The sequence below is a fragment of the Cimex lectularius genome, unplaced genomic scaffold, assembly GCF_000648675.2.
Source record: "Cimex lectularius strain Harlan isolate CLEC.00 unplaced genomic scaffold, Clec_2.1 scaffold28, whole genome shotgun sequence".
NCBI classification, from domain to species: Eukaryota; Metazoa; Arthropoda; class Insecta; order Hemiptera; family Cimicidae; genus Cimex; species Cimex lectularius.
In genome coordinates, this window is record NW_019392712.1 from 414,767 (window position 1) to 430,285 (window position 15,519).

The following is a 15,519-nucleotide window of genomic DNA, read 5'->3' on the forward strand; positions in this document are numbered from 1 at the left end:
ATTTGCTCGATAAAAGAAAATTCTTTCCTTAATTGGTCTCATTTTTTTACCAATAAATATTTATGCTATGTTTTAAATTTGGAATATCAATTAGAGCTAAATATACTTATTCCTTAATCCAAAACAAGGATAAAGGATTTTTCAATGTTTAATTTTTAGGGAATTTAAAATGTTTATTCAGTCTCATTTGAATTTAGAAGCAATTAATGGTTTAGTTTTCATCATTGTTTTCTTAATTTCACTTTTTAAACTTAAAAATACCACTTAGTGCTGAGGATGTTGAGTGTGGTGTGGCACTTTTTGATTGGTTTATTAAAGTTAGAGACAGATAGGTTTAACTTATGTAGGGTTAAGGTTAAGCTTAAAGTTAGGGACAGGTTCAGGTTTAGGCTTAGATAATTATTCAGAAATCGTGAGATGTGGTCTGGTGTGATGTAGGTTTCAGAAAAACATTTCCTTTAACGTGCCAACGTTTCGATCTTTATTGAAATCATCTTCAGGGCTCCATAAAGATCGAAACGTTGGCACGATAAAGATGGTTACGATTCGGGCAGGCATAAACTTGATCTTCATCGAGGGTTCCCTATCAGCTGCGCAATACTTACGATTAAAGTTAGAGACAGATAGGTTAACTTATGTAGGGTTAAGGTTAAGCTTAAAGTTAGGGAAGGGTTCAGGTTTAGGCTTAGATAATTATTCAGAAATCGTGAGATGTGGTCTGGTGTGATGTAGGTTTCAGAAAAACATTTCCTTTAACGTGCCAACGTTTCGATCTTTATTGAGATCATCTTCAGGGCTCCATAAAGATCGAAACGTTGGCACGATAAAGAAAACGTTTTTCTGAAACCTACATAACACCAGACTGCATCTCACGATTTCTGAATAATTATCGATTAACGGTCACTAATCACCACACATTTAGGCTTACAGTTACGTTACAATTAATATTACGTTCCATATCTGTGAGTCAATATTTTTCTGTGAAGTGGAGAAAATATGTGAGTGAGAAACTCTGTGTTTATTATTATTACTTTATTTTCGTTTAACAGATTCTGCAACCATTTGGGTGTATATAAAATAATTGGGATTGACAAAATTGCTGTATTTATCAAATCATTATACAATAGTTTCAGTCCTTCATGACAATTGTACAAAATAAACTTGTTATAGGATATGAAGTACAAAATATGTATTTAAATTATTTATTTTTACGCATCGAGGTTGTTAACAATGTAGCATATGACCCTGCCAAGAGGAGAAACGTTACCCCCTGAAAGTAGGTTAAAGCTTTTGTTCGATTGATCAATCGTGATGACAGAATCTCTTGGTATTAGTGTTTTTCCTTTAGTGACATCTGAAACTGGTATTTCTCGAGGACCTTTTAGAGGGTCAGTCCACCTCCAAAAGTCAATATCTAAGCTCTTATCTACAATTAAAAAATGGATATTAGAACATTTTTACATTTAACCATAATAAAAAAATATTTTATTGTCAAGCTAGATTAACAATTACAAACTTTATGCTAGAAGTTTCTAAAAATAAAGAAAGAATAATCTTACCACATTCGAGAGCTTCTCTGAGATCATGGTAAGTCATATCATGTCTAATAATAATGTTTTGTTTAATACAACCACTCAGTGGCTGTGGGTTGATTAGAGTTAAATTTATTTCAGCACCTGTTTCAAAGGTAATGTAGGGACAACCAGGACTTGTATCATTGAGAATTTTTTCAGGAACACCTGCCTCTGAAGTTGAATGTACAGAAAGTTCATCAACCTGGGGAAAAGTATGGATTGTATATCTGAAATAAGTACGACAGAAAAAAAAATCGTCATAACGTTTCAAAACTTACCCCAAGGGTTGTCTTCAGATATTGTTCATTCATGCGTAATATAACCATTTCATCCACAAATTTATGAGTGTTAAGTACAGAAATTCCATCTTTTTCAATTTTTTCTCTGAGCATTTGTGCAAACGGCATGACTCTTTTCGCGTAAGATTTCAACTCCGGCTTCGAACATAATTGTGCAGCTATTTCTCGATTGTTAGGAAGCGATTTTGTATCCTGCAATCAGTTCACGTATTAATCAAAGCGAAAAAAAAAAAAAAACTACATTTACATACGTCAAATATTTGTTGAAGGTAGTCAATGATGACTTGCTGCCACAGTGGAAATTGGGATGCAACCCATATGTTAGCCTTGTAAGGCTTACTCGTTTGGGATGATTTGCCTTTATTCATCTGGTTTATATACGTCTTTAATTGCAGCCTGAATGTATGGGCAGCATCCATGATATACTGTGAATGGCGAATAACATCATAATCAACAGACAAATTAGTTGGCCAAGGAGCATCTACAACGCTTGAAGGCTAAAAGAAAAATATAAATTCATTAGTTTTCGTGGTCCGCTTGACCAATTAGTATCTTTCAATTAATTAAGGTTTTTAGTTGAGATAAAATTATATTAAAAGAAAATTCCACTCCCAGGGGTAGAATTTTTTTCTGAATAGTTAAATGTTTACCTCATTCAACAAAGTGCTATATACATATTCAGCTACATGTGGGCAAATTGGAGCTAATATAATAGCCTGATTTTTAATGAACTGCATCACCAGTTCACCGTGCATCCCTTCAAAGGCGGTCATCTCTCTGTACTTATCTCTCACTGCTTGAAACTCGAAGAAACCAGTCTTCAGAGCCTCTTTGAATAACAGTTTCGAATAATTGCTGTCGGTTTCGTTTATCTTCAAATTCATTTCACTGTAAAAAAATTTAATTAAATGTATCGATATGAAGTACTTGTATATACAATCTTCTTGTTTATCCCCCATCCAACATTGCAGTCAATAAAGCATATAAATTTTTTTGAAACACTGTTTTCAATAGTTGAATGAGAATTAATTCAGAAAATCAGAAAATTAATTGTTCTAATTGTTTCTGTAAGTTTATAAGGTTGAGAAAGAATTTTGCATAAATTAGAAAGCTATAGGATTGTAATTTTTTAATTTTCACTTGTGTCCACTCAGTCCAACTACAAGTTGATCACAAAAATAAATTTATATTAACAAGGGTTATGGATGGATTAGTGTTAGGAATGAGTTAGGGCCAGGTTAGGTTAAGTTTAGAAAATAATGTTAGGGGCTGGTTAGGCCAGGTTTAGTGTTATGGAAAGGTTGAGTTTAGGATGTGTTAGGGACATGCTGGGTTAAGTTTAATGTTATGAACAGGTTAGGTTAATATTAAGGGCAGTATGGCCAGGATAATAGGAAATGGCAACTACATGTTGATTAGCATAAATAATTAATCTAATAAGGGGAGACTCAAGGATTTTTATGAAACTTTTTCTGGCAGTACTAGGTTGAAAAATATTTGGCATGTGTATGAGCGTTCTTGGTCCTAGGAGCCAAAAAACAGGTAATTTTTGTCATTTTTTTTTTTAAGTATGCATTTTAAATTTATATGTTATTGTGTATCAGCCGATTTGTTTTATGCAGTATAAGAAAATAATTTGCTGGCTTGAATTATATGAGATTATATACATTAAATGTGACAAAGAGCAAGACGGATCCAGTAAAGTAGGCTCAAAAAGTAAATATTTTCAAAAAAATCAGACTCATTTTAACAACTATTTAAAAATAACAATAAGACCTCTTCGGGTTAGTTTAGCCCTGGGGCAATTTTTTTCTATGTCCAGTGTTCCACTTAAAAATTTCATACCACCTCTGGAGTTGGTTCACATTTATTAGAAAGATGAATTTCACTTCTTATAGTATATCAACAAATTTTAGATTTTATAACATGATAAGTAAGAAAAATAATGATGACATGCTCTATTTTCTAATTCTAGTTTTAATTTATTTACAGAGGCCAAGTTTACAGCATTACTATGTAATTTATAGGGTTCTAAGTTTCTGTAAGGGGGACCGCGGTAGCCGGAGCCAAATGTTCAGAGAGATAGAGATAGAATCTCTGCTCTAGACATCACAGACATGTGTTCAATTCCCTCCGTCGCCCCGGACCCTTTTTTCATGCACCCCCCCCCAAAAAAAAAAAAAAATCGTATCTAACGATCGATCACATTCCTTGGATAATATGCAAAGTTCACAATGCCCTTAAAAAAGTTATTAAATAAATAAAATAAATTTAAAAAAATCTCTTGTAAGGTTTCCTGTGGTCTGGTTGAGTTGTTTCAGAGTGAACACCATTTTTGAAATATTTGAAGGAAAAAAAATTGGAAGCATTTGGATGGCAAAAATTTTGAGGAGAGAAATTTTTTTTCTCAAAATTTTGTATTGAAGGTTTTTCAGGGTGCACAAAATGACTATCAACTTTGTTCCTTGATACACAATTATTCTAATCTACTTTGCTATGTAGATGACAGTCATCAGAAAAAAAATGCCTCTGGCTAACCCATCTGAAAATTGACTACTTTCTGACTGCCATAAAAATTCTTATTAACGGCCTTAAAGGGTGCTTAAAACAAATTTTTGACTGTAAGCAACATTTGGGTTTTGTAACTAATCTTTATAATTAATCTCTAATAATATTCCTAATCTTATTTAGTAGAATTTTATCTGTCATTTCTTTATCCTATAAACAAATCGACTGTTATTTTTAATAATATTGACATACATGTATAACAAAGACAGAAAAGATAATTTAAAAAGTTTTTAAAAACTTAAATTATTTAAAAGATTTTTCCTTGGCTCCTAGGGCCAACTGGCGATACGAGTCTAATATTTTCTGACCTAAAAGTAAAAAATAAAAATAAAAAAAAGTGATCCCACATCGGAAGCCTAGCCTCATTAAGTTAATTTCAAATTTATTTTTATTAGTCTAACTGACCTTAGAAATGCTTTGTCATGGAAGGTGTATGTGTTTGGTTTCCCTTCTCTCATAGAATTTTTTTCATCTATCATCTCCTTCACCCATTCGATAAAAGTATAAAGTCTCAGGATTCCTGCAGTAAATGTACAGGTTAAACGCAACACTTTATGAGGAAGAAAATCACGTGTGAAGTTTCTGTTAATTTTAAACAACTAAACAATTTGAGTAATGCTAAAAAAAAAAAAAAAAAAAAAAAAAAAAAAAGTCCGAACATTTTACCTGTACTAAAAGTTTACAAATTACTTAAATAATAATGAAAACTTATTTTAGGATATTCAAGAATTAAATCTAACCTGAATCTGCAACAGAGCTAACAAAATTTGCGTCCTCTATAGAATCTCCAGCATCGGCTAAAGCCAGTCTCATTCCATCGGCTCCGTATTTTTCCACAGCTTCGGCAAGGGTTAAAAAGTTTCCTTCTGATTTAGACATCTAGAAAGTATAAAACTGACGATAAAAAAAAATCACAAAATACTCTACAAACAATTCAAATAGTACAAATCACCACTAACCTTTGCTGAATTGAGTAAAAGATGCCCATTGGCACGAATCGATTGTGGCCACAAGTCAGGTCTTTCATTCCACACAGCACAATGATTGTACATGAAAAATGTGAGATGATTTTGAATCAAATCTTTCCCAGAGCATCTCAGGTCTACTGGGTACCAATATGTAAACTCTCTTTTCATTGCTTGAAGGACTTTGACATCAATCGTCGTTTTATTTGGAAGAGGTTTGTCAAGAAAGATGTAATCCCAAACAGTATCAAGCATGTCCTTTGGGCTGCAGAGAATTATGGCTGATTTGTTATTAAATGTTTAATTAATGGTAAATAAATAAAACTCACCTTATTCCAGATATACTTGTGATTGGCCCTTTAAATAAGCCATCTTGCAAAAAATGTGCTATAGTATAGTACGCCATGTAAATGGTCGAATCAGACAATGATTCTATTAACCATTCGTTATCCCAGGGCAGTCGACTTCCTGGAAATATTAAGCTATACACAAAGATCTGCATAATAAATTAGAGTCAAAGTTTTGTAAATGTAAATACCTAATCCATATTTTCTTGAGCATGCGTATTCATGAAGCCAGTCTAAACAGAATTCGAAGTTTTTTCTGACTTCATCATGGTACGTGTTCAGTTTAGACAGACATTCCTTAGTTTTGACTTTCCAGCTTTCTTCACCATAATCCAAATACCACTGATTACATAAAGCTACAACACACTGTTCGCCGGATCTAGAAAATGTTTGCAAAGTATAACATTATTTCAAATGCCACCTTACTAACTACTAACTAGGACTACTAACCGTGAAACGACCTCTTTTTCAGGCTCATAATACACTTTCGCCTGGTTGAGCGAGATAAGTTTTGATTTAACCAATTTTTTAACATCCTGAATCTTTTTACCAGCAAACTCACCAACAAGCATAATCTACACATTTAAAAACAATATATATTGCGTTGGTTTCTATTATTTAAATAAGAACTATCAGTAAGCACAAGTTCAGTACATTTTTCCCCAATATCGATGATGATGGAGAGAAAAGTTCAACAAAATATCATGAACCGCATAAATGTTTCACAAAGTAACATGATGTTGAAAATCAGAATAACCCAACACGGCATATGCAGATTCTGCAAAGAAGCAGATAAACACCAACACACCTACTAACAAACTGTGGCACCAAATTTGCCCACAAGAAGGAGTGTTTTAGGATGTACAATGTAATCGTAGAACAGAAGAAATTCAAGCACTAAAAGTGGTCCTACTAATCAGGTTTCTTGATGAACTAAGACTCATCGGTGTGTTATACGGACAGAACAGGGGATACAATAGCTCTCAAAGAGTGCAGTATATTACACACCCCGAATATTACATCTTAGGTAAGGTAGGGATAGTGTTAGTGTTTGGTACAAGTTAAGTTAGGTTAGAGTTAGTGTTAAGGACAGATTAAGTTAAAGATGGGGTAGTAAGGTAGGGTTGAGAGTTAGGGATGGGTTAGAATAGGTTAGGTTTAGGGCTAGTGTTAGTGACACGTTAGGTAGAGATTGTAGGGATGAGTTAGGCTAAGTTAAAGAAGGGTTAATTCGGATAGGGGTTAGGTCCGGAGGAATTGCTGAATTAGGGTTAGGGAAAATAAGTTAGGTTAGGTAGGGTTAGTGTGATGGGCAGGTAAGGGTTAGAGTAATGAACAGGTTAGGTAAAGTGAGGTTTAGGGTTAGGAGGCAAGTTAAGTTTGTTAGATAGGGTTAGTGTAAGGGACAAGTTATGTTAGGGGCAGCTTAGGGTTAGAGTGAAGGACATGTTATGCTAGGTAGGGTTCATTTTAGGGACAAGTAATAGTTTAGTAAGGGACAGGTTAGTGTTAGGGATACTAGTAGTGTTTTTGTTTGTATTTTCATTAACTCTAATTTCATCTGTTGTTTATTAATTTTACTTGACATGTTTTTTAATGGCATTAATAATTAACTCATGTATAGTAAACTGTGATGTAAAATTAAATAATCATTAGATTTAATGACATTTAATGTTATTATTTTTATTTCTCAACAGATATCAAGTAAAATAAAATGCAAAAGAATTCACTTGGACAGCTTTTATATTTGTCATGATTATTGATCCTTTTGACCCCCTTCTTGACATGTTTTAAATCAAATTACTAAAGAAAAATAAATGTTTAATCGTGTTATTTAAATATAGGCAACTTACACCGTCATAAAATCCTTTCTGGTAGGCCAATTCCTTAGCTTCCTCTAATTTTTTGGAATCGTTAGGTGATTTCACTTTGAACTGTTCACACGCTGTAACAGCACAAAGCTTTCCTAACACAGGTACATCGATGATTGACACCTACAATCAAGATTTCAATAATTTTTGACATTTACAGTGATGACACAATCTTATAATGCAAAGGACTGTTTTTTTTTTTTTTTGCCGATAAAACACTACAAGTACAACTTACAGCATTAAAGGGCATAACCATACTATCTTGTAACTTGTAAGTTGCCCTCAACTTAGTATTATTTCTTAGTTCCTCAAGGTTGATATAATCATCGGGCGAATCAGAAGGAACACTTGTAACGATACCTGTACCCTTGTCTGGTTTAATAGTCATCATAGGTAAAACAAATACACTTTTATACTGTGAAAGTGGTGCTCTAACCTCTGCTCCTACCAATTCCTATACATAATAAAAATAAAATAAAATTTAAAAAGTATATAATTTATTATGCTGATTATTGTATATAACAATAAACAGAAGTCAAATAAATTGAAATTATTTTATTTGTTACATAAAGTAAGAAGACATTGATAGAAATAGTTACTTACTGAACCTTTTACAGTCACGTAATTAGGAATAGATCCTTGAGTTTTAGTAAAGCCTTGAAATGACATATTTGTAGCAGCTCGAAGTGTACAAATGTAGAAGTCATCGAATGCCGTTTCAAAGCATATATATTCAATATCAGGATGGATCCAACAGTTTGTCTGGCCGTACATAGTTTCTGGTCTTAAAGTTGCAGCCACAAGGTATACTTGTTTGGTAACAAAATTTCTAAAAATATCTTACTTATATACACATTTTAATTTACAGATATATTAAATGCATACTTGATTGACTTTGGAACTGATGAAGAATCAAGTTCCAATTTAATCAGAGTGTATTCTTGTGGTCCTACACCTTCCCCATTTGCTCTATCGTGATCCATACATGCTTGACCATCCCTTGGAGAGTAAATGGTGTAACGTTCTCCAAATTTAACTTTACCTAGTTTTTTCAACAGTCTGAACTGCCACTGAACAAAGCTGTCGAAATACTTATTGACATCTGTCGTTATAAAAGTTCTTCTCCAATCAACCTAAAAAGTTGGTATGTAATGTTGGTTTGTGTTAATATGAGTTAACATGAATAAGTTAGAGTATATAATAAAGCGGTAATCTACTCTAATATAACATGGAGAGAAAGTTTGTTTGTATACAAGAGGTAATCTTAAGGTACAATAAGCCAGAAGATTGCAGTACCTGGGGAGCAAAAACCTCGCTTCCTAGTATCTAAGAGGTCATCTTGAAATCTACTGTTCCGATTGAATTTTTTTATATGCACTCCTTATGATCATAGGAATTATCCGGTTGTAATGTTTGAAATGTCAGTTTTGTTTACATGCTTTCTTAATCCTCCTCCTTTTCGGAGCAACCGGAATTATGCATAATTTTTCAGTGAAAGTTTCTGAAGTGTCTGAACCACAGAAACACAAATGTTATGAAATTTGTTCTTCGCTTTTGCTGCGAAATCAAATGAACCATTTTTGAATAGGGTTCTCACTTGTGATGAAAAATGGGTCCTGTATGACAATCAGACAAAGTCAGCTCAATGGTTGGATAGAGATGAGTCTCCAAAGCAGATGGCAAAGTCGAGCCTGCACCCCAAAAAAATTATGCTGACTGTTTGGTGCGAAGGGGTGGTTTGAACCATTTTAATTTTTTTAAACCCTGGTGAAACAATCACAGCGAACTCTTACTGCAAAGAGTTAAACATTTTTTTATCAGAAACTTCGAAAAAAACATCCAACTTTAGTCAATAGAAAGAGACTATACTCCTCCACGACAACGCTCGTCCTCAAGTTTCAAGATTGACAATGCAAAAACTTCAAGATCTAAAAATTAAAGTTCTTCCACACTCACCATATTAACCTGACCTATCACCAACTGACTTCCACCTTTTTTGTGCCCTGGACCGGTTTCTAAGAAATAAAATTTTTCAAACTAGAGATGCCCTCAAAACATGAATTGAAGAATTCCTTACAATTCGAACTCCTACGTTGTTCATCGGAACGTCTTCATCTGTTATCGGTCAACCCTACCATCAACCCTGGATTGCCGTCTTATTATTGCCCCCTACACCGATTGAACAGATAAATTTAATTGATGTACTTTTTATTTATTTATTTATTTTTTTGTTTCTTGTTATTTATTTTATTTGCAAGCTTGCATCTTTTCTTTAATTATAAGTTTTCTTTGTTATTATTATTATTTTTTATTTTCTTATTTTTGCTATCTGTATAGCCTCTCCCCTCAACAGTATCGACGATTCAATTTTTTTTTCTTTCTTCAAGCAGAATATTAACAATTTTTACTTACATGTAACCCGATGTTCATAAGATCTTGTTTCGCCAAAGGTGGAAAATATTCTAACCAATATTCGGCATCACAGAACTTTTTGATTTCCTGGTCGTTTAACCCGATCGACTTCATTATATTCCATTGATATTTGTGAGCGCCTGTTTTTGCCAAAGCCTTACTCTGAAAATAGAAAGATGATAAATGACATTCTTAAAAAAAATTTCAGAATAAAATGGTTTATTTTATTGTAATTTATGATTGTAGAGTGTGGGTAGCAGTATTAAACAAAAACATATTTCCAAGTTCAACACTTCGTACCTTTTTACTTTTCGCTTTACCTAGTGGCCCCGAATCTACCTGCTGTTCAACAACTACACTCTCCTCGGGAAATTTTGGAGGGTATCCGTAATCTTCCATCTCTCTTTTTAGTTTGTCAGCGCAAGCCTTGATGGGCATGCCAGTTGCATGAAAACCAAATGGGAACAAGCATAGTTTCCCTTTGAGGCGTTGGTACCTCACAGCGAACTAAAACATGGCACAATAAAGTTTTCAAGTGTAAATTATTTACTGCATTGCCTGAATTAAAAAAAATAATAATAAAATCTACATCCTTTAAAAAGATGGTAAAATCAACTTACCTCACATTTTGAAAGTGAAAATGTATGGCCTAAATGCAGTTTTCCGTTCATATAAGGAAAAGGGAAAGTAACAAAATATTTTTCTCTATTTACTCCTTCAGGAGGAGCATCCACTTCATATAATTTCATGGCGTTCCACTTTTCTTGGACATCTTTTTCAATCGATCTCAAGTAATCAACTTTGAATGTTCCTTTTCTTTCCATTTTTTCCTTTCAGAAGTTGCTTTAATCACTGAAACATAAATGTAATCATCACTGATAATAGGTTTTGTAAGTCTTAATTAGTAAGTCTTAAGTTAGAGTAGATACTAGTGATTCCTGTCATACAGGAGAGCTTAACGATCAACTACCTATTTGGGTATCGCTGTCGAGGAGTAAAACAACATTACAATAAATTTTTATAATAAATTACACTAAAATAAAAAATGGGCAATGTCAAGATTCTAACCCAGAACTGCTAGCATGGAAAATATGAATTGGACAGCTTAACCACTTGGTTACCACTCTGAGTTATAAATATAATTGTTAGTGTAAAGCAGAAGTTAATTTATAAGAATTTTTTTCTTTCTATGCAACATAGATTCTAAATCTGACAGATCGCCGTCAAGTAGAAAATGTTTAAAAACAAAACAAAAAAACTGGAGGATGTAGACATGTGATGACTGCATAGACACAATACATAAGGTGGCGTGTTCTTTATTAAAAGTTAGTTTTTGTTCAGTGTGGACAGGGCTCATCAATCTAGTGTTGCCATAAATTTGAGATTGTGTCATATGGTAGGGCTTTTGTCCCCTACACCTGTGGACCATTGACAAAGGGGCTGTGTAATGGAAGCTCCCAGATATTGTGGGGTGTTGCCAGTGTAAATGACCAGGGGCCATGACCGACCCCCGCAAGAACCCCAAGCCTCAGGAAAGGGAAAATTGGAAAATCAAAGCTGTCAAAACAGACCAGAAGGGTCCTGAGTCGAGAAGAGTCAAAGAATGAGTGAAGTAGAAAGTAAAGTGAACAAATGATTGAGGGAAGAGTAAAATAGGTGAGTAAAGTCGAGGGCAGAGATTAGTCAAATAGTCAACTTATGAGGAGGATTAAGAGGCAAATCTAGTTAGAGCACAAAGGGGCAGTCAAGGGCAGAGATAAGTCAAATAGAGTCAACATTACAAGGAGGGTTATGAGACAAATCATGCTAGGCCTCAAAGGAGGCAGTCGAGAGAAGAGTTGAGTCAAATAGAGTCTACTTACCAGGAGGGTTCCAAGATAAATTGAGTTAGGACACAAAGGAGACAGTCGAGGGCAGAGATGGTCAAATAGTCGACTCACAAGAATGGTTCTTACAGATCAAGCTAGGACACAAAGGATACAGTCAAGGGGAGAGAGTCAGAGTCTACTTATGAGGAGGGTTTAGAGGCAAGTCAAGTTAGGACTCTAAGGACGCAGTCGAGAGAAGAGTTGAGTCAAATAGTCTATTTACAAGGAGTGTTTTGAGGTAAATCAAGCTAGGACTCAAAAGAGGCAGTCAAGAGGAAGGAAAAGTCAAATAGAGTTGACTTACGAGGAGGGTTCTGACAAATCAAGCTAAAACACAAAGGTGGCAGTCGAAGGTAGAGATGGGTCAAGTAGAGTGGACTTACAAGTAGGGTTGTCAAGACCTGAGTAAAGTGGAGGCGTTGATGACAAGAGCCCTGACGAAACCAGGAAAAGCAGCAAGTGACTGAAGGTGTGTAGACTGATGTTGTCAGTAAGTGGATTTTGTGAATAAACTAGAGTGGTGGCTAATTTGTATTTTACTAATTTTGTCAATGTAATTATAAATCCAGCCATGAGAAAGCTCGCCCACCAAAACAAGTAACAGCAGGCAATCCCAGGCACTCTATTCAATTACCGTTCTACCATTGCTCTATTTTCACGATCCATCCGTTTAATAAAAACCATTTACATAGCATCCAAAGGCCCAGATGTCATGTTCTTACAGAGAATTCACTTTAAATAATTGTCTGAGAAAAACCTGTACAAGGCATGTATTACATCAGCATTTCAATTAACCTAAAATTAAGCTGATTTTAGTGGGGAAAGATTCAGTCCCAATTAATGTCTCGATCTTCTCTACTGTCGAAGTACAGGAGTACAAGAAGGACATTATCGATGTTCACCGTGATGACTTTGCCACATACACATACCAGGTAGTCAGTCAGTTTCCTAGTCCTTGTCCGACAGCTACACTTGTACATATGTGATATTTTTCATACACATAGTGGAATTTAGGAAATTTAAAAAAAATGTTTCATATTCATTCAACCCTGATTTCCAGTGATTATTTCAGGTCATTGTAGCACCTTATACAAAATGATTTATCAACGAAATAAAATAAAAATAGATAATCTTCACTTACCAGAGCACAGAAACAGAAGGCCGTATGGCTTTAAAATTAAAAGAAGAGCTTTAGAAAAATACTGTCAGCAAAGCGAAGCTTTTTTAAAAAGGCAATTCTTATCCCAATTGAAATTTCTATTTTTTTACGAAAGAACAGGCCTTTTTTTTTATAGTTGTTAACTAAATACTAATATTAACAAAAAGCGGCCCAAAAAAGGGAAACCTCGTTTTAAAACGGCATGTCGTGGAAAGGTATCAATGACCTTAAACCTACTTACAGCTGTTGTTCAGCACTTTAGAGCAGACATTGCGCTCATGATGATGCTGTTGACTTCAAAAAAGAAAATGAAACTAGCCTGGAAATTCATCAAATATGTTTCTTTAAAATATATTTATTTATTAAAACTGGTCTCACTGGACAATGATACATATATGATCGTATCGTTCAGATTTGTTCATTGTACATGATGGGTTCCCCCAAGGTTCTCACTTAGATCCCCTGCTATTCCTCATATTCCAATGGCGTTGTTGATATCTTTTTAGATCTATTAACATGGGTTTTTGTGCTGGCCGATGATTTAAAAATCTATAAAAATTAATCCTGTATAGAATTATTATGGAATCCGCAAAACTTCAACCACTAAACGTAAAATGGCAAAATAATGACCTGAAATTTTCTGACAAACTTTTAAATACCATACTATTATCAACTGTCCAATTAATCAATTTGCTAAATTTCCATGTCAAGTGTAATACCAGAAACATTGTTTGCAAAATCTAATTATAATACAAATTATTTAAAATTTAGTCCAATTGCTCGACTAAAGTAGACGAGTATAAACTTACATTGTGCCACTTTTTACCTTTCCTTAAGTCAACGTAAACATTTTTTAATATGATTCATTGCAACTTGCATTTTAATATGCATCATGCAATTGCATTTGATTTGTTCTTAGAATAACGGCATTCTTTTAAACACTAACAAATCCCAGTTCTTATTAATTTCCAACAAACCCATTAATGCAAATTGCCTATCCCCTCCTCGTATTAATGGCCCCACTATTAATTTTTGTTGTAAAGTTAAAAATCTCTGCGTTATTTTTAACTTCAAGCTTACATGGCATGACCATGTGAGCTCTGCTATTAAAAAGGTCTACTAAATCCTCCATTCTCTTTCATACCTTAGCTCTTCCTTTTTTTTTCCTTATGTCATATCAACCCTTGAAGTGTTGGGGTGTTTTTGAAAAAAAAAAAAAAAAAAGGCCATTTATAAGGATTTTGGGTTCAAATGCAGGGCCACTGGATTCAAACCCAGGACCTTACAGTGTTAAGTGCCGTGACAAAGCCTAAATCGTTGCGACCACTGATATTCTTTTTCCCATTTTCTTATTATTTTATATCCCCAATAATTCCTTTATTGTCTTAGTGCAGCACTATTTTTTCACTTTTCTCTCAATCTGCTCATCGCCTTCAAATTGCTTATCATTCCTGCATAAGATACCGTTATGATCTTAAACTAGAGATCATAGTCTTTCTATATTAACGTATTCAGCGATCTTAACATTCTAAGCACTTATAAACTTACAGTTTTAATATATAAGTTTAAAATTAAATCAAATAAATGTCTTCAATATCTATCAACTTTTTCCCCACACAAACGCACCAATCATATCCCAAGCCTTCAACATTCTTCTAAAACATTAGCCTTTTCTTCAGAATTGCAACAAAATTTGCTTCCTTCAGGTCCACGGCATCAGAGTGTTTAAAAACGACATGGTCACATAGGGCAGAGGGGCAATAAAGAGGCTCACAACTTGGCCAAGGAAAGTTTGATGAGGTCACCTGAGCCTTTTTGTGGCATACTAAACTGCAAAAAATGTGGATCCATCAGACAATGGGAATCCACTGTTCAATGGTAATGTAGCCCAGGATAGAGCATGCAAAAAAGTTCTTTAAAGATCCATCAGAGAATAGTGTTAGGACTAAAATAATAGTGGGACTGCACATTCTGGAAGCATATAGACTGAAAGCACTATGTAGTTGTGCTTTCTAGCAAGAATATGTAGTTCTAGCAAGAATATGTAGTTGCCAGGTAGCAGAAGTGGAACAAGTCCTCCGTTGGAGGCTTATTTAGGCTAAGATAAGAATCTAGTATGTAGGCTAAGTAAGAACTCCTGGGAGGAAAAAAGCCCAGGCCTGAAGGATACACATAGAAGTCGTTGAAAAGGCTTTGTGATCTAGTAAAAAGCCTTAAGCTTAATGAAGTGCAAATGGAGATACACAATAGATTAACAATCTTCACGGTGTGCAGGTCATAAAGAGGCCAGCTCCTACTCTAAGCTCAATGTTAACCTTATCATCTATCAGTTTATTATTAAAACTGTATTTATAAACAAATTTACTGGCTTCTTAGAGGGTTTGGTTACAAAAATAATTTGGCATAAGTTTTCTTTTACATGCATGTTATGATTATATGAATTTACATCCAGGTGA

General features: G+C 34.3%; 1 protein-coding gene across 1 annotated transcript; it reads right to left on the reverse strand.

Moving 5' to 3' along the window:
• Nucleotides 1-1,081: 1,081 nt before the first annotated feature.
• Nucleotides 1,082-13,275, reverse strand: LOC106669988 (leucine--tRNA ligase, cytoplasmic). The gene is made up of 19 exons (XM_014399940.2): nucleotides 13,046-13,275; nucleotides 10,657-10,888; nucleotides 10,337-10,543; nucleotides 10,037-10,198; nucleotides 8,510-8,757; nucleotides 8,228-8,453; nucleotides 7,860-8,078; nucleotides 7,607-7,747; nucleotides 6,204-6,328; nucleotides 5,945-6,132; nucleotides 5,736-5,874; nucleotides 5,401-5,671; nucleotides 5,182-5,320; nucleotides 4,847-4,961; nucleotides 2,524-2,761; nucleotides 2,125-2,370; nucleotides 1,853-2,065; nucleotides 1,560-1,776; nucleotides 1,082-1,426 (listed from the first exon to the last, which is right to left on the reverse strand). The coding sequence occupies exons 2-19, from the start codon at nucleotides 10,858-10,860 to the stop codon at nucleotides 1,209-1,211; spliced, it is 3,516 nt and encodes a 1,171-aa protein (XP_014255426.1). The 5' UTR covers nucleotides 10,861-10,888; nucleotides 13,046-13,275; the 3' UTR covers nucleotides 1,082-1,208.
• Nucleotides 13,276-15,519: the final 2,244 nt, after the last annotated feature.